The sequence below is a fragment of the Molothrus ater genome, chromosome 10 (assembly GCF_012460135.2).
Source record: "Molothrus ater isolate BHLD 08-10-18 breed brown headed cowbird chromosome 10, BPBGC_Mater_1.1, whole genome shotgun sequence".
NCBI classification, from domain to species: domain Eukaryota; kingdom Metazoa; phylum Chordata; class Aves; order Passeriformes; family Icteridae; genus Molothrus; species Molothrus ater.
The window spans coordinates 4,985,001-5,003,772 of record NC_050487.2 but is presented as its reverse complement, the minus strand read 5'-3'; the positions used below and the strand labels follow the sequence as shown (position 1 = coordinate 5,003,772).

The window sequence follows — 18,772 nt, the reverse complement described above, 5'->3', positions numbered from 1 at the left end:
ATTGTTCGTCCTTTGGAGAATCTGCCCTGAGATTGTGCCAGACTGAACCAATCAGTGAAAGCAAAGAAAGACAAAGCCCCTCTACAGGGATCTTGTGGGTCTTGGGTCAGGAGCAGCACAGAGATGTCCCCAGGGCCACCAGGAGAGGAGACAGCCCCTGTTCTTCTTCAGATGGGGAGCAAGTTAAAAACCACACAGAGACAGCAGATCAGTTTTCAATTAAAAAATAAATTACTCTATTAACAAGTAACCTCCCATACAATAAGGCTCTTACATAAGTTAATATTTATCTTATCTTACTCAAACAATAAGAAATAAATACTACTCTTTTACAGAACAGTGTTTTCCTAACAGTGCATGTCTCCCAGCAGCTGCTGATGGATTATTTCCCACACCATCTTCCTGCGGAAATAAGGCATGTGTTCCTGAAAAGAAACAGGAAAAATCCATCACATAGGAAGCCAGGGGAGAGAGGCAGGAAATCTCCATTAACACACAGGGAATTCTTGAGTGGGAAGCTGCTTTTGAGCACCTGTCAGTTGGGTACAAGGTGGGTTTCACACCAGCGTGACACAACCACCCAACAAACACCCACTTTTCTTTACAGTGATATTTAAAGATCACCAAATTGGCAAAAAAAAAACGGGGGAAGTTTTCCAAGTTTTCCTGTTTCACCAAGAGCTACAAAGGCCAGCTATCCCAAACCCCTGGCTGCAGCATCCTGGCATTGGAATGAGATGGTCCTTAAGGTCCATTCCAACCCAAACCACCCTGGGATTCCACAATTCCACGATCTTGCCCAAGAATCAGACACCAGACATGAGGAACAACCCTCAGCCCCTGCCCCAGCTGCTGTGCAGCTTCCCTGGCTCCCACATGGGTGTGGGAAAGGCTGGAGCTGTTTGCAACCCCTCTCACCGGGGTGAAGATGATGGGTTTGTCTCTGGAGATGAAATCGGCAAATTTGCAAACAAAAACTCCACAGTCATTTCCATTATTTTGTTGAGGGATTTCCTGAGGAATACAAAAACATGGAGAATTTTTATCTGTCTTGAAAGAGCAGCAATCTGGTTGTAGCACACATTTTACCCACACCTACTCCTGAAAACCTATTTCCATAATCCCTTCACCACTCCCAAACCCAAGGAACAGGCCCAGTTAACTGCACATCATCTCCCTCTGCTTGCCTGGGAAGTGTTAAATCCTCTGGGACAAGGAGTTCTAGCTCCCATTCCAAATACAGGCATTGCTCCCATACCTCTGTGCCCATGCTGTGAAGAGTCCACTCAGAAGCAGTCAATTCAATGTTTCTTTTTTCCCTGCTTTCCTCTTCCAGGTATTTTCTGTTGAAAACAACACAAAAATCACTTTTCATCTCCCTAATTTAGGGCAACAACAAAAAACGCTGTTGAAAGGTGTCAGGAAGATAAATTGCAGTGAAATAAATGGCAGAGGACCCTCACAGCAGAGGATTTAAGGAATGTGGAGGGGAAATTGCCATCTTAGAGACACAGTGAGGGCTGTGAGCAGGGCTCCCCAGGGCCCAGCCCTGTGTAATGTCTTTATCCATGACCTGGACGAGGGGATTGGGCACCCTCAGTGCCTTTGGAGGTGACACCAAGCTGGGTGGGAGTGTGGAGGGCAGGGAGGCTCTGCACAGGGCTCTGGGCTGGTGACAAGGTGAGGATCAGTCATGGGAGGGGGTCAATGATCCTGGAGGGCTTTTCCAACCTCAGTGATTCTGGGATTTGTCTCTGTGGGGCTGCTCTCCTGCTCTCACCCTCCAAAGCTGCTGGATGAAGGGTTTTTAGTGACAAAGACATGTGAGGATGTGCAGCGCCTCTGACACTCTGGAGGATTCAAAACACTGAGCAGAACAGAAGAGGTACCAAGTGAGGAGCACCATGGGACAGGGCAGAAATACTTCACATGGGGGAGAGGAAAAGGCCTCAAAACCAACCAGAAGGGATAAAAAAAGCAAAAGCAGCTACTCACAAGACAGTTTTACAAATGTGGTCTCCTTTCTGTCCCAAGGAGTCAAAGTATTTGATGGTTTTCTCTCGGAGGTCCACAACCTGGGGTTAAAAGGTGACTTAGACAAAGCACACCCCAAATACTAAAGGGCTTTTCTTGCTAGTTTTGTTCTCCCCATCCCCTAAATAATGAGCCAGTTTGACTCACCAGCAGTGTCCAGTGAATCCTGAGGTGAATAGGCACCAAGATGACATCATGCTCAAAGATATCCACACCTTTAGTCCATTTCTTTACTCCCTTGTGGCTTGTAGAGCTTAGCTTGGAATAAAAGAAGGTATTAAAAGCATAGACTGCTGGATATCCTTCCTTCTTGCTTCTTTCCACCAGAAGACCCATGTAGAAATTCATGATCTGGAACAGAGAGAGGCAAAGTGAGATGTGAAATAAGACAATAAATTAAAAAGACAGCAACATGTCCTTGCTGGCCATCCCTGAGCTGAGAAAACTCCAGCTTGGCAGCTTTTGCTCCCAGAATTTCACACTGGAGGATTTGTGCTGCTGGTTAAAGCCCCCACACCCACTGTGATAACCCAGACTGACTCCTGGGAGCTGCATCATCCAAGTGAAAACTTCCAGAAACAGCAGCCCACACAGTACCCAAAATAAGGAGTGTACAGCTATTTCTGGGCTCTGCAGTGGAGCTCCTGGAAGACTCCTGTGCCCAGGGAGGGGGGATTTCCCAGAAGTGCAGGATCCCATACCCTGTCATTGAGCCAGCCCAGGGGCTGCAGGGTGCAGATGTCCTCACGGGTGACAGTGAGCTTGAAGGCCCTGCTCAGGATGTCCTCAGGCTCACCACTGTCAAAAGCAGCAGAGATCTCACTCTCCATGGCCTGGAACAAAGGATTCAGTGGGGAAGGGCTGGTGGAACAGCACATGGAGCACACCAGCCCCCCAGAAGGCTCCAAGTGCAGCCCCAGTGCCAGAGCAAGGAGCCTTGCAGGCTGAACCAGGCACAGCACTGGCTTGCTGCTGAGCACAGGTACCTCTGTCAGTGGAGCCAGATCATCTCCTGGCTTTTCTAGGCACGGCAGTGGCTCACTGTCCACAAAGAAGAGGTCTTTGGACAGGACAGGTGTCACATGGAACTGGAATAACTTTCTTTGGGGGACTTCGGCTTCACGCTGGCCCTGCCAGGCACAAGGACAGAAATCAGGGAGAAGCACAAGGGGTTTGCTGGGGGACAGGGCACAGAATCCTGCAAGAAACTGCAAGGGCTTGTGTAAACACATCCCAGCAGCAATCCCCAAAGTCACACTTGATTGGTGACTGCATTCCAACTGTGCCCAGAGAGGCAGGGCTTTCCTTGGGCTTGGATTAACATCCCCAACAAAGCCTCCACATGCAGGTATCAAGCTGAGATCAAGGTAAGTATTTCTGATTTCCACACTTCAAATTTTATTTTGGATCTCAATCCTGAGCAGAGGTGAGTTACACTTTCCAGAAAGCCAAGTGAAGCAGTGACTAACTCCAGCTTACCACTGAAGCAGCTCGTTTCTCTCTCTTCCCCTGTCCACGAGAGTCTTCTGGTGGTGTGTAGTAACTGTGAGAAAAGAGAGAGAAGTGAGCTGGATATCCACACTGCCCCATGAAATTCTCCAAAATTCTGCATAAGAAATGCTTTCTCAAGGCTGATTCTGACACATGACATCTCAGTCTCCTTCCCCACTCCTTTTGTAGCAGCCAGACCAGGATAGATGAAAAGCTGGAAGCTTCACAAACTTTCTTCCACCATCAGATGGCAAACTCCTTTTTTTTTTCTCAGTTTTAATCTTTGGAAAACAGGGAAGCAACCAGCACTTCCTCTATCAAGTGCTTTGTGACCTCCTGGTGACAAATGCCACTCCACCAGTTATTCCCTCTCTTCCCTTGAGCTTAGGGGACAATGCCAATTTAACTCAGGACAAATGCACAGCTCAATACAGTGCTCATGTCTAAGGGGGAAAGAGAACAGGGACAAAATCACCCCAAACCACACCTGACACAACCAAACCTCTGTCCCCATCTGCATTCTCTCTGAGAGGAGGAAGAGGAGGGCACCAAGCTGCCACACCAAAACCCCTCCGTGGAGCTGCAGCCAAAAGTCCCTTTCCCTTCATTCCTGCACTCCCATCCTGCCACCACAGAGTCCACTGGGCCCTGCTGAGGGACAGCAACGCTCCATTTTTGGTCCATTCCAACCCAAGGCATCCTGCAAGCCTCAAAAACTGCCTCAGTCCCCCCAGGCTTTACAAGTTCCCTACTCCTTTTGCTCAGGATCCACAGGAAATGCAAAGTCAGCTCATTAATGGTGTGGCAGAAAGACACTCAGGAGAAAAAACAGATTCTGCAAACCCAAGGACAACCTGGGTTGTCACCCTTACTTCCTTCTCCCCCCAAAACACCCAGCACATCCCACAGCTGCCCAGCTGTGACAGGGGAGCTGTGGATTTGAGGGACAACTGGCTGTGAGCAGTTCCTCAAACCAGCTGCTCCTCTGCCCCAGCACTGAGACACGGAACAGGATTGGGCTTCTGGAGGCTGGCAGAGCCAAAAGAAACAAGAGCCATGGTTAGAAGAGACTCTTACCTGATCATGACACCCCTCTGAGGCAGCTGGGGGCTGAAAACATCCCCATGTTTGACACCTGCAGGGAGAAGCAGCAATATGAGAACAGGGAGGTGATTTCCCATTCCAGTAGCTGCACAGAGCTCTGAGTTTCTGGGTGACATCACAGACTTTTCATCAGCATTTTCAACTCAGAAGTTCAAACTCTGGCACCTGCTCAGAAATCATTTCAATCCCCATATGATCATGTCACAAAGTCCAAGATATAAAAGAGTTAGTGATGAAAAAGTGTTTAAGTAATGAACAGGGAAAAAAAAAAAAACCCTGGGGCAATATTAAACATACAAGTAATTAGTTTACTTGTTTTGGAAGCTCTGCTTTTATGGCAATAGTCCTGTCTAGCATTAAAAAGGGATTCAAGTGTAGCTCTGAGGGTGCAGAGTCAAATATCCCCCTCCCCTGGTACAAGAAAAGCAGGTAAAACTGGTGCTACAACCTTCTCCTGTGCAGTGGGGTCACATCCAGCTACAAACTGCACTGCCACTGTCACAGCTCTCAAATACCATTTTAAACCAGTTCTTCCCCTTCAGGAAAACCCTCACAAACCCAGTTTAGCCAATACTGAGGAAAATGCCCTGTTTGGGCTGGACTTGTACCAACAGAGTGGAGCAGCCCTGGGGATACTCACTGGTCCTTTCTGGCACAGGTAGAGAGGCACCTCTGGGTTTCTGTTCTTTCAGGGGGCTCCCAGTCATCCCTGGTTCCTTGGTTTGAACTCTTTGGTGTAGCAGAAGAAAAGGACAGAGTTTTTACAGGTGATTTGTTACCAGTGCACCTCAATTCACTGCAGAGCACATGGCTATTTGTACACAACTGGCTAAATGAAAGCAACAGAAATATATAAAGCAAAATTAGGCTGTTTAATCCTTAACAGAGCCATGCTGTCACTGGTTCCAGGACAAGATGCAAAGGGCATTTGAGGAGTTTACATCCAGAAGTTTGGCCACTTTCAGCTCATGCATACTGAACATACAAGAGTCAAATTTTCTGTCTCCACTATTCCAAAAAAGACTCAGTCATTACATTTGATTCGGTCCAGAACCCTGAGAGTAGAAAAGATCAATTCTCCTCCCCTTCCACATACAACAAACTCACCACCAAAAAGTTAAGGGTTATTTTACTCATAATTACTTGTTGAGTCTTGCTGACCGTGGAGAAGTGAGTCTTCCAGAATATTTCTCTTTGAACAGACTCAAGAGCTCTTTGTATTTCTTATTTTCTGCTTGCTGAACATCCTTGGAGAAGGGAAGGAAAAAAGAGACTTTAGCAGGCATTCCCAGCCCTTCCTTTTGTCTCAGCCTAACTGTACAGAAACTCCACAGCTGTTTCATCCCAAAACAATTCCCTTCTCCCCACTTTACCTCTTCAGCAGCACACAAAGGCCTCCTGGTGCCACTGACTCCTGGAGAGCTGGGACCTGGCTCCTTAATGGGGGGCCTGGGTGTGACAGGGCTCTCCAGAGCAGCTCGGATGTGGTTATTCCTGCTCAGGCTGCAAACACCAAAGGCAGAAGAAATGGTATTAAGAGACCATTCAAAGCTCCTGATTTATTAATTAGGTTTTAATTAGCACCTCCTGATTCAAGGAGGCTGCCCAGGACCATGCTGGGTAGGGTTTTCCAACATCTCTCTAGGTGACCTGTGGCAGTAGCTGAACACCCTTAGAGGAAAAACAGAAAAGGGTTTCCCAATGGAATTCCCTGGGGAAATGAAAATTCTCTGGGGAAATGAAAATTCTCTGGGGTTTTGGGGGATTTTTTTTTGTAGTAGTTGTGGGTTTTTTCTGTTTGCATTCCTGGTCTCAGCCTCTTCCCAAGTTCAACACTTCCTCCTATCACAGGAGGTGAGAGTGTTGAACTTGTTCATCTTTCTCTGATCTCCTGAGTGCATCAACTGTCTGGATTTAAAGAGAAAGCTTAAAATTGGTCAAAGGCAAGAACATAGCTAAGATCTCACTCAGTATGGCAGCTAGGAGTCCCAGAACATGGAAAAATGTTGCTCTGTGGACACAAATACAAATGTTGGGCAACAGAGGAAGTTCAAGGATGAAAGTGAAAGGCAAGAAACCCTAAAAAGCAGAAGTGGAAGAAAACAGAAGGTTTTTTACCTCAGATATGGAACTCTCTTGCAAAGAGAGGATGGTGGTTCCTCAGTCAAGCACGGGTTGGTGTCACAAGGCATTTCGTCTGTGGGAGAAGAGCACAAGCCTCAGCAACTGGTCAGGACAACAGGAGTTGTATGAGTTTAAAGAGCTTCACCAAAGATTAATTACTCTCATTTCATCCCTCATGTTCTAATATTATTTGTGTTGTGTTGCTTCAGGATATTTTCATATTGGTAACTACAGAATGTTGCCAGCCTACACCTAATACAAAAGGGTTCTGAGGCTCTGCTACCTAAAATCAGCATTTACAACAGTTTCCTTCTGGCAAGCCAGCACTGGGACACACTAGAATGGCATCCAAGGCAGTTAATAGCCAGGATCCACAACCACATGAGCATCCTGGGATAAACCACTGAACATCCCACTTGGAAGGGATCCACAGAATCATCCAGCCCAACCCCTGGCCCTGCACAGACACCCCAACCATCCCACCCTGTGCATCCCTGAGAGCATTGTCCAAAGGCTCCTGGAGCTCTGGTGGCCTTGGGGCTGTGCCCATTCCCTGGGGAGCCTGTTCCCAGCCCTGGCTCCAATCCAGAAGCAATAGCAGGATGTAGGGAAGAAACAGAGCTCACCCTCCACTACTCCTGGTGCTACCCAGATATTTTGCATTCAGCAACCAGCCCACAGCCCGGGCAGAGCTGCCCAGACTCAGAGCAGCAGGAAAAAGGAAAGGATTTGCTGTCAGCCCTACCAGGTTCTGTTGTGTCCTCATCCTCTGCAGATGTTACAAATGAAGAGTCAGAAGAAATGTACACAACCTGAAATAAAAGCAAGTACCAGAGTGAGCATAACCTGAATGTGAATCCAAGCAAGCACCTCCCCATCCTGAAATTCAGTCAGCTGTGTTCTGACTCAGAGCCCATGGTTTTGCCCATGGGGTTGCAGCAGAGGGCAGGGGCACTGATGGCACCACTTCTGTATCACAGGCTCTCACACCTGCAGGGATTGTGGGAGCTGATCCCTGAGCTCCCCTCAAAATCCTTGCTCACCTCATCTTCAGACTCAGAGAAGGAGAAGTCATCTCTCTCTTCAGTCTCCTGGCTTCTACTTGTTGCCTTCTGTGGCAACTTGGCAGCCACAGAAACCTCTTCAGGCTCCTTGTTAGCCCCAGAGAGACATTCTGAAAAAACCACACCACCAGGCCATAAGGAATGGGACTGGAAACAGGGCTTGGGACTTCTGCTTACACCCAAGCCCAGCTCCTTGATCCCACGTGAAGCAGAAAACTCATTTCAGCAACACTGCAACAGCCCAGCAGCACCCCCACCCCATCACTGGGGATCTTGTTCCCAAGTAGGAATTAGGGAGCTCCACATCCCCCATGGAACAGCAACAGCCTTGACTGAAAGTGCTCTTTGTGCTGCCCTGCAGGGCTCAGTGCCAGGGAGAGATGGGATATGCCCTGCCCCAGCCAGGATTCATCCTTGGTGCAAACACATGGCCTTCCCAGGGTGGAAAAAGTTGTCCCCTGCTTCTCTTCCTGCCTTCATCTGACCAGAATCTCCCATCCTCCACTTGGTTTGAAAATCCTAGAATCATCAAGGTTGGATAAACCCTATAAGAGCATCAAGTCCAACTGTTCCCACAGCACTGCCAAGGCCACATCCATGAACACTGGGACACACCATCGATGGGCCCAGGTCCCATGAGACCCCCTGAAGCCACAAGAATGGCTCAAAACCCCTCAGTTTCAGCAGCAGTCCTGAAGTACCAAATCCAGAGCTCCCCAAGGTACCCCAGAACCAAGGAAAATCAGACATATTAAAGCTCTCTGTGAGGGGCTATACCTGTTTTCAGCCTCTTTGCAGGGATCTCCTCAGGATCTTCCACAGATGACAGAACACTGGGGGAAGAACAGACAGAACAATGTTTTGCAAGCACAATTCAACTTCCAAAGGGGGATTTCCTATCTCCCCAGGATCATCTCCCAGAGAGCTGATCACCCCACTAAAGCAGATCAAGCCTCTTTTTCTCCTTCTGTTAATGCTTCCACGTGCTTTGTGTTTGTTCCTACCACCAAAAAATGCCTCAATATGTAATGCTTCCCTCTTTCCTCCAGGAAAGAAGCACTCCAGAGGTCACTAAGCCATCCAAGTTCACGGCACTCAAAGGAAAGTTTAGGCAGAACAGGAAATGCGAGGTGGGAATGCCAGCCCTGCTCACATCCACTCCAGCAGCGTCCTGCTGAGTCAGCACGGGCACAAACCCTTGAAACAATCACCAGCCTCACCCTTTCACACCCAAGGATTTTCACCAGCTGATACCATCGTTAAGTCCGGTAAAAACGTCTCCTTTAGGAACAGAGCACAAAGAACATTCCTAATTTTATTTTTTTCTCCCCCAGGAGCTAATTCCTTCTGAGCTGCTCCTCGGTGCAAACTACCGGCACAACACGCGGCTCCTTGCAGAGGCACTCCCTGGTCTCTGTCGCTGTGATGATGGGGCACTAAGGGAGGTAGGGAGGGAGCAGCTGCCCTCCCCAGCCCCAGAGCACACGGTGCCATCCGTACATCCCACAGAGCAGCAGGCACCCAGGGGCTTCGGCCATCGCCCCCGGCAGCAAAATGGTTAACACGTGGGCAAGGCAGCCTCCTTTTATCCACCTCGCACCCCCGATGCATGGCGTGCCCCCAGCCCCCCATCCCCACGGCCGTGTGTGCCCTGCTCCACAACACATCTGGCCTAAATCCCCAGCTCCCCGTGCCGGCGGAAAGGGAACGAGGGGTTATCGGCAACACCTGGGACCCACAGCCAGCGAGCACCGGTGTCTGCGCCCCATAACCACCCCCGCACCTGTGGGCCGCCTCATGGGCAACACCTGGCCTTTATCAGGGACTGCCCCGACCCACACGGGGAGCCTCGGGCCGAGCGGCGGGGCAGCAGAGGGGCAGCAGCGCGGCGGGAAGGGCTGACCTGGCGGGCGGTTTCTTTCGGCGCGGCGGCTCCGGCCGCGGCTCCGGGCTGAGGGCGAGGGCCGGGGCCGGGGCCGGGGCCTGGCGGGCGGCGTCGCGGAGGGCGCGGAGGACCGCGAGCAGCCATTGGTACATGGACCGCGCGCACTTCCGGCGCCGGGCCCCGCCCGCGCCGCCAACGGCGGCCACGCCCCGCCCGCGGGCCTGACGGACCCGCCCACTGCACCGATGGACCCGCCCACAGCCCGAATGGACCCGCCCACAGCCACACAAGCCCCGTCCGGCCACGCCCACAATCCTGATGGACCCGCCCACCTCCCCACACGCCACGCCCACATCGCACGCCCCGCCCCCTGTTGACCTCGCCCCGCCCCTTCCGCGGCCCGTGGGCTGCAGCCACGTGCGCGAGTGTTCTGAAACATTCCCCGGCCACAATTTGGGCCATTTCTGCCCATTCTGCTCCTGCCCCGTCCCGTTTTCTCTCTCCCAGTGCTGCCACAGCTGGGTCAGGGCTTCTCCCTCTCCTAGAGTCCGGAGGTTTTGCCGGCTCGGAGGGTCAGGAGCTTCCCCACTCCGAGAGTCGGCAGCTTTGTCCCCTTGCCGGGTCAGGAGCTTCTGCCCTGGCACACTCAGCTTTCCCTACCCCGGCACTCGCTCCTCGGGCTTTGGTGGGGACGCGGCGTGGGGAGCTCGCCGAGGGTCCCTGCGGGGCGCTGGGACTCGCTGCCGATTTCCCGGGGGGCAGAACGCCCTGCATCCCAGGAAAAGCAGGGACTGTCCCCCGTGTCTCCCGGCCCTTCCTCTCCGTGCCCCCACTGCGGAATCCCCTCCCCGGCGCTCACCGAGCCGCGCTGGGCTCATTTCGGTGGTTCTTGCTGCTCGGCATCGCGCTCCCCTGCTGTTGTCGCGACTGAACCGCGACCGAACGGCTCGAGCCGCGGCTTCCAGCGCGAGGCGCGGGCGGCGCCCCGACAACGGCCCCGCTGGGTCATTCCCGATGGTGGGATGGCAATGGCCCATGTGCTGCCCATCACGGAGAAGGAACTTTTTTTGGGAGCCCAACCCAGCTGAAGGGTCCTAAAGTAACAAATTGCCCGGGGATATGTAACACTTTGCTGATAAATTGGTCTCTCCTGGATAATGAACGCGTGCAGCAGCTTGAGCCAGCCGTGCAGTAATGCTTTGCTCCTTAATACTGCGTCGGCGTTTAGTTTTATTCCCGAATTTCGGTGGCAAAAGGCGTTTTTAATGCTTTTCATGTTGGCTCCAAGCTGGCTCCAGCATTTTCCTCAGGAGCAAAAGGGATGTTTGAAGGAAAGCAGGGAGGAAAAGGGGCAGATTGAAGCGTTTTGGGGCAGCTCTGCCAGCAGGAGATTCCTCAGGGAATCTAAGGGAGAGTGGGGTCTGCGTTAATTAAAACGACCTTCCTGGTTATTTTGGGGGTTTAATTTCCAGGTTTCAGGCCTCAAGGAAGGAGGCTGAGCCTGGATGCGGAGCCCAGCAGAGGGCACGGCAGCCTCACGCAGGACCTGCAGAGCCGCCCGTCAATCCCTTCCTCCTCCTCCTCCCGGGATAGTGGAAGGAGAAGGATTGTAGGGCTGACAAATTGTTTTTAACGCCTGTGATTGGATTTTTGCGTGCTGGGGACTGCGTCCATGGGATGGGAGTGATCACTGCGCATGCAAGTCCCTGTAACCTGTGCAGCTGGAGGAGTTTATCCCAAACACAGGATAACTAACATGGAATTCTGTGAGCTGGTTGGTTCTCTCTTCCACAGTGTTGATATGCAGACTATCACAATCTCTGAAACATCAATAACCAAATACATGAATAAATTAAGCTTTATTTAAAATAATGCCCCCAGACTGAGAGAACCTTCTTCTTTTCTTTCTTCTTTTATTGCTCTCCATGCAGCAAAAGTTTCCCCCCTTTTTTCCCCCCAAAAAACACAAGGAGTGCCTGTGTTGTAACTCCTGCCATGCCTTCCCAGAGCAGTTTGACGTCGGTTGCATTTCCCAATCCCTGTATTTTTGCAGCTGCTGGCTCCCTCCATGACTTCATCCTTATTCTGCCCCTGAGCATCTTGCTCAGAGCACTGACGTGTTGTGACTCAAAGTGATGATATTTGATGCACGCAAACCAAAATCCAGTCCCTGGCTGTTCAACAGACCTGGATCACATCTGTCCCATCTCCTACAACAGAGGGGGAGCAGAGAATTTCCATAAATAATTGCTAATGATGGCTCATTATTTATGCATTGCTCAAAGCCTCCCTACCTTCAGTGCAGCTTCCGTGTGACAGCAGTGGGGCTCCAGTCCCAAATTATTGGGATAACAAAGTAATTCCACTGAGGAGGTAATTTGGGAAGTGATGGGTGGTTCTAGGCACACAGGTGATTTTAGTGATACAAAGACAAATAGGTTTAATCTGTCTTTTAAATCCCTTTATTTTACGGGAGTGCAGGTGGAACAGCTGTGCCTGCAGGGCAGGGGGTTAACCTGGATGGAGGGGAAGGAAGGGGAAGGAAAGGGAAGGTAAGGAAAAGAAGGGAAGGGATGGGAAGGTAAAGAAGAGAGGAAAAGGAAGTGATGGGAAGGCAAAGCCAGGGATGGGAAGTGAAGGCCTGGTGAGGGAAAACAAGGGAAAGGGGAAGGCATGGCAAGGTAAGAGAGTGGAAAACAAGGGAAAGAAAGGCAGGGGGTGGGGAGGAGTGGGAAGGCAAAGTAAAGAAAGGCAAGGCAGGACAGAGGGCAGGTGAAGCAGCCTGGGCAGCTCTCCCAACCCCATTCTGAGGATAGGATGGGAAGTTCCACCTGCCCCAGTATTTCCCCACCTCCCCCTCCCAGGCCCTCCCAGCCAGGAGGCAAAAGATGCCCAGGATGAGCAGCCTGATGCCAGAGGTCTCCTGGAAGAGCTCAAAGGCATTTCCACTCTGAACTTGGGAGCCCTTGGGAATTCTCCTGGTGTGAAGACAGACTCCTCCAGCCTGCCCAGTGTCTGGGCTGGGTGTCAGCAATGGCCCTCCTGATACCAGGTGTCCTGAACCCCACACTCCAGGGAGTTTATCCCTGACCCTCTACAGTGTGAGCAAGGGATTATCCTTGCCAGCACTTCCTTCCAGACCCACCACTCTTTGTGCTGTTTCACCAGCAGCTGCTGGATCCCTGGTCCCTGAGCTGTGTGTGGTGCTCATCTCCCTTGGGATGGCTTCTCCAGTGACTTTAGATGGGAGTTGCCAAGCTGGAAGGCTCAGAGCACTTGGAAAAGCCCTGGAAAGGGAAGGTGCTGGCTTCTGGGAAAGGGTGGCACACTCAAAACAGCCCTGGCAGTGTTCAGAGAATGCTGAAACCATCCACACAAAAGCCAATGTTTACTGGGACAAAACCAACTCCTGAGGGCTGCATCCATGTCCCAGCCATGAGCTGGCTGCTGGAAGGTGCAGGACTGATGCTGGTGGTGAGCAGGGGAAAGAGAGGAGGAGCACAGGGAGCTGCTCACAGGAATGATATGGTGTGCTGCAATGCAAACCCTGAATCATGCAAGCCATGATCCCACACCCACATCCCATGGAGCATCCCCACAGCCATGGGAAAGCCTGGGCTGCAGGAGGGGGGCTGGGGTGAGATTTTGGGGCAGGCAGCTCCACTCGTGCCTGAGCATGGGCTGCACTTTGGGATAAGGAACAGGTTGCCTGGGAAACTTGTGGCTGCCCCATCCCTGGAAGTGTCCAAGGCCAGGTTGGACGAGGCTTGGAGCAACCTGGGACAGTGGAAGGTGTCCCTGCCCATGGAAGGGGGTGAATCTGGATGGGCTTTAAGGCCCCTTCTAACCCCACCCATTCCATGATTCTGCAATCTCAAGCATGGTCTCCCCTTTAACTCTCACATTCACCAGGTGATTTATTTCCCTGCCAGTCCCTCTGCTCTTCCAGAAACCATCCATGAGTGCAAGCCAGAGCATCCTGCTGGGACAAGCCACTGGCAGCTGGATTTGGAGCAGAAGTGGACAAACCATTTGTAACAGGTGAGGTCCAGTTCCACTCTCTGTGGTGTGGTTTGCAGAAAGATGAGACAGGAGCCTTTATACCCTTTCAGAGGGAGGATATTTGGGAGCCCCCAGCCCTTTCAGAGGGAGGATATTTCCAGCTCATAGCATTGTCTGAGCCTTCTTGCTTTCTCACCTGCAGGGACAGGACACCATCCCCCTGAAGAGGCTGTCCAGAGCTACATCCAGCCTGCACTTGGACACTTCCAGGGGTAGCAGTTCCCTCCTGCCTTTCTCATGGCCCTGTAAAATCCATAGACCAAAATGTCACTGTCAGACAGCAAAGTTGTGGCTTCTCCTGGGCTGGGATGTGGGACTGGAGGAGATGGGAGCGTTCCCACTCTCTGCAGAGCCTTCAGGGCAGGATGGGAGCTGGCAGGTATGGACACAGCACGATGAGCACCCCTCTGAGCCCGGGGGTGTCGGGGCTGGAGCTGGAGCAGAGGCTCCCCCTGCTCCCCTGAGCTGGGATTCAGCTCTCTGTTGATTCAGAGCAACCCTGCCTGACTCACCCAGGAGCTGGGCTGAGCCTTTCCAAAGGAAAAACTCGCATTAAACTCTGCCACAAGGCTCTGGCGACCATATGGAGCTGGGAGAGGGGTGGGGGCCAGCCCTGACCTTTATTGTAGGGAGGGCAGCACCACTGACCCCACTCCCTGCCCCCCAGGGGTGGCTGTTCCCAGGCCACTCAGGTTGTTCCACAGGGCTCGCTGCTAAATTAGACAATTAAATCCTTGAGCCCAGGTTTTAGTGTTTCCATGTGCAGCCAAGTATCTTAATCTGGGCTGTTTGGGGAATTTTTATCCCGTGGATCCCTTGGTATGCCTGGAATGTTTGCTTTTCCTACTGTGTGCGTGTGTTTGAGGCACTCCTGTAAAAACAAAAGCTTCCTGCCTGCCTTGTAAATCTTTCCTTGATTGGCAGAGTGGCCTTTGGTGATTAATCAAGGGGCACGACGGGGCTGACACCCTCCAGGAGCTGGCTGCTCCTTGCAAATCCCCAGCACGGTGGTGGGGACCTGGGGAGGGACCCCAGAGCTGGCTGCTCTCCAGAGCCGTGTGGTGACATGGGTTTTCGGTAAGAGCCTGGGAGAGGAAGGACCAAACGGAAATTCCAGAGAGCTAAGGAAATGCTCCAGAGGGCCGGGACTTCAGAGGCATTTTCTATTGTATCATCGGGATAAAACACGCGGCTCCGCTTGGAGGGATTCGCTCCGCGGCCAGCCAAGCCTTCCCACCTTGGCTGGGCTGGCAAAAGAGAGATTTATCCCAACCAAGCCTTCCCACCTTGGCTGGGCTGGCAAAAGAGAGATTTGTCCCAGCCAAACCTTCCCACCTTGGCTGTGCAGGAAAGGAGGAGATTTGTCCCAGCCAAACCTTCCCACCTTGGCTGGGAAGGAGGACATTTATTCCAACCAGAAGAGGACATTTATTCCAACCAGAAGAGGACGCTTATTCCAACCAAACCTTCCCCCCTCAGCTGGACTGGGAAGGGGGACGTTTATTCCAGCCAAACCTTCCCACCTTGGCTGGGCTGGGAAAAGAGAGATTTGTCCCAACCAAACCTTCCCAGCGTGGCTGGAAGGGGAAGGAGGATGTTTTTTCACACCAAACCTTCCCACATTGGCTGGGCTGGGAAGGAAGACATTTATTCCAGCCAAACTTTTCCACTTTGGCTGAGCTGGGAAGGAGGAGATTTGTCCCAACCAAACCTTTCCGTCTTGGCTGAGCTGGAAAGGAGGAGATTTATTCCAGCCAAACCTTTCCACTTTGGCTGAGCTGGAAAGGAGGACGTTTATTCCCACCAAATCTTCTCACTTTGGCTGGGCTGGGAAGGAAGAGATTTATTCCAACCAAACCTTCCCACCTTGGCTGGGCTGGGAAGGAAGACATTTATTCCAGCCAAACCTTCCCCCTCAGCTGGGCTGGGCAGGAGGACATTTATTCCAACCAAACCTTCCCACCTTGGCTGGGCTGGGCAGGAGGAGGTTCACCCCACCCATGGATAGAGGTTTCTCCAGGAAATGGACACAGCATAGGGGAGGCTGCAGAGAAGAACCACCTTGTTGGTGTTCCTGGGTTTCTCCATGTTCCTGTTGGAGGCTTCCAGGTGTCACAGGCTCTGCCTGGATGTGGCACAGGAGTTCCAAGTTAGCTCTAAGTCCCAGAACAGCAGAAACAGCTCCAGCATTTTGACCAAAGGGCTCTAATTTGTCCCAACTAGCTGCTGTTCCAACCCTGAGCTTGCCTGGAGCTGGCTGTGGGATCCTGAACTGGTGTTGTCTTGTGCAGGCCACACATGGGCCTGTCCCCATGTCCTCATGTCCCCATGATCCCAGAAGGGTCTCAGCTTGGGAAAACAGCTGGCAGAGCTGCAGCTGCCAGCCCTGGGGCCAGCCCCACACTCATTGCTGTAAGCAAGGAGACCTTCAGAGCCTGGTGGAAACTTGCCATGGGAGAGGTCAGTACTCGGCATTTTAGAGGAAACTGTGAGATTTAGCAGGAAGTTTTTTACAATGAGGGTGTTAAAACACTGGCAGGGGTTGCCCAGAGCAGCTGTGGCTGCCCCATCCCTGGAAGTGTTCCAGGCCAGGCTGGATGGAGCTTGGAGCAACCTGGGACAATGAGAGGTGTCCCTGCCCATGGCAGAGAATTGGATTGGGTGACCCTTAGAGGTCCCTTCCAACCCAAACCACTCTGTGATTTTCAGGTTCTGGTATTCCCACTTTTTCCCTTGGCTTTTGCCCACTGCTAGAGGCAGGATCTGTGCTGTGTGCCAGGACAGGGCCAGGGCCTGGCTGAGGAGCTCCAGGAACAGAGCACTGTGAGCAGGCAGCCAGGGAGGGTCTGTGTGTCTGTCCCAGCTGAGTCCTGGGAGGAGCACCCAGGACACACAGGAGCACCCAGGACACACAGGAGCACTCAGGACACGCTGGCTGGCTGCTCCCTGCACCACAGGAAGATGATCTTGAAGGTCCCTTCCAACCCAAGCCATTCTGGGGTTCTGTGAAGGAGCATTTCAGCCAGGCACAGCAGTGCCAGTGCGGGCAGAGCCCTGCAGCCTCTCCCTGCTCCTGGACAAATATCCAGCCTGTTTGTCCTGCTGGTACCAGAGGTGCTGATGATGGGTCCCCCTGGCGCCTGTCTCTCCATGTCTGCCAGTTCATCCCTGCTCCATCTTTCCAGGGATTTGGAGTTGCTGCTCCTCCACCCCCACCCTCCATTCCACCCTCTGTGCTCCCTCCATGCCCCTGCCAGAGGATGCTCTGTGCTGTCCCCTCTCCACACCCGTCCCCAGCCCACTCCAGCCTCTCTCCCAACCATCATCAACAGCAGCCCAAAAACTCATGGCAAGAGGGTCAGGGGTGTTTTCCAAGCATTTTGTGTCCCCAAGCAAGGAGCCCTGTTAGCTGTGACCACCCTGGTGACAGCCCCACTGCCATGGTGCCAGGGGACGTTCAGTGCCATCAAGGTCACCTCCACGTTGTTCCCTTGTGTTCTCACCACCCCTCAGCTCCCAGCATGGCTCTGGTGTTTGGATGCAGCTGGTAATGATCCCAGAGGTGACACAGAGCTGCTCTGTCCCACTCTGTCCCACTCTGTGTGGCCTCCAAGCCCCTTTAATTCATTACCAGAGTGCCTGGAAGGCCCCAGCACTGGTAGAAGCCCAAAGGAGGAGGCAGCAGGGGGGTGAAGCAGCAAGACAGTGACAATTCCTGCTGCCTTTGGGATCCTGGGATGAAGAACAACCCTGCCCAATGCTGTCCTTCCCCTTTTTGTCTCACTCAGCCCATCCCTGCACTGGAGACAACCTGCCATTAAAGGGTCATCACTGCAGTGAACAGCCCCTTTCTCTCTCCTCAGCCTCTCCTCAGCCAGGGTTGCTCTCCCAGCATGGATATTTCTCATTATTCTGTGCTTGGGAACACGGGGCTGAGCTGATTTTGTCCTGGCTGCATCCCTGACAGGTTTTCCTCACAGCCAGGAAGATGTGAAATTCCTCAGGGACCCAGATGTGTGTGCTTATTTTCATCAACAGGGACTGGGTATCTGGCATTCCCCTGCCCCTCTGGGTTCTGCTCCCTCCTTTTACAAGGGGTGGCTCCAAATTGGGGTGCAGATCCCCCAGATGGCCCTGGGGAGGGGGCACAGGCCCACCCATCCACCTGGATGTGCTCCAGGGCCAGGTGGGCAGTGAGGAGGTGCTGCTGGTGGCCCCTGCCTGTGGCACTTGCCCGGTGTCTCTGTGTCCCCCCACATCCCCACCGAGCTTTGGGGCAGGAGGTGGAGCCTCCCCTCTCCCAGCACCACGGCAGGGGGGGTTCCCTGCCAGGTGGGCAGGAAATCACACCCAGCACTTTGAATTTCTCAGGAAAAAGAGAAAATTCCTCAAAGGCGGCAAAACAACAGTGAGGGGCTTTGCTATGGAAATGCGGAGCTGTGTCCCCTGGGGTTGGTGGCTCCTGGCTTCACCTTTGTCCCTGCTGGCATCTCCTCAGCATTCCCTGGACTGGGTCCCACTGGGGCTGGCAGGTCAGGAACAAACCCCTTGCAGGAAACAGGGAAATAAAGGAAAGCAGAAAAGAACAATTTAACATCCAGGAATGGAAATGACTCAGGGGCATTAAAATGCAGGGGGAGATGAGGAAGAGGAGGGTCCTGGCCCTGTTTGCAGCCACATTTTTCCCTTTTAAAATTCCTAAGAAGGGGTTTTGTGAAGGTGCCCGTGGCATCACCTCCCTGAGTGTTTGATTGATGTAGAACTGTGGCAGGAGGTCCTGGGGGTGGGGATGTGCCCTGGGTTATCCATGTGGGATCTGTAGATCAGCAACGGAAGAGGAGAGAACCCAGGAGAGAGTGGAGGGGGGGAACAGGAGGACTCCAACTTTCTGTGATCCTTACCTGGGGCAGATCCAGCATCCCCCTGAAAAAAGGGGAATCTCAGGGGTCTCATCCTGGGAGAGACACCTGAGGTGTGGAGGAGCTGGCTGGCCCCAGAGTGATGGGAA

The 18,772-nt window shown here is 52.5% G+C and overlaps 1 protein-coding gene across 1 annotated transcript; it reads right to left on the bottom strand.

The window, feature by feature from the left end:
• Window positions 1-208: 208 nt before the first annotated feature.
• On the bottom strand, window positions 209-9,854 carry SENP2 (SUMO specific peptidase 2). The gene is made up of 17 exons (XM_036388670.1): window positions 9,721-9,854; window positions 8,595-8,650; window positions 7,797-7,927; window positions 7,499-7,565; window positions 6,748-6,826; window positions 6,003-6,132; window positions 5,773-5,876; window positions 5,270-5,358; window positions 4,603-4,660; window positions 3,514-3,577; window positions 3,021-3,164; window positions 2,736-2,867; window positions 2,182-2,385; window positions 1,996-2,075; window positions 1,259-1,343; window positions 919-1,014; window positions 209-425 (listed from the first exon to the last, which is right to left on the bottom strand). The coding sequence occupies exons 1-17, from the start codon at window positions 9,852-9,854 to the stop codon at window positions 348-350; spliced, it is 1,731 nt and encodes a 576-aa protein (XP_036244563.1). The 3' UTR covers window positions 209-347.
• Window positions 9,855-18,772: the final 8,918 nt, after the last annotated feature.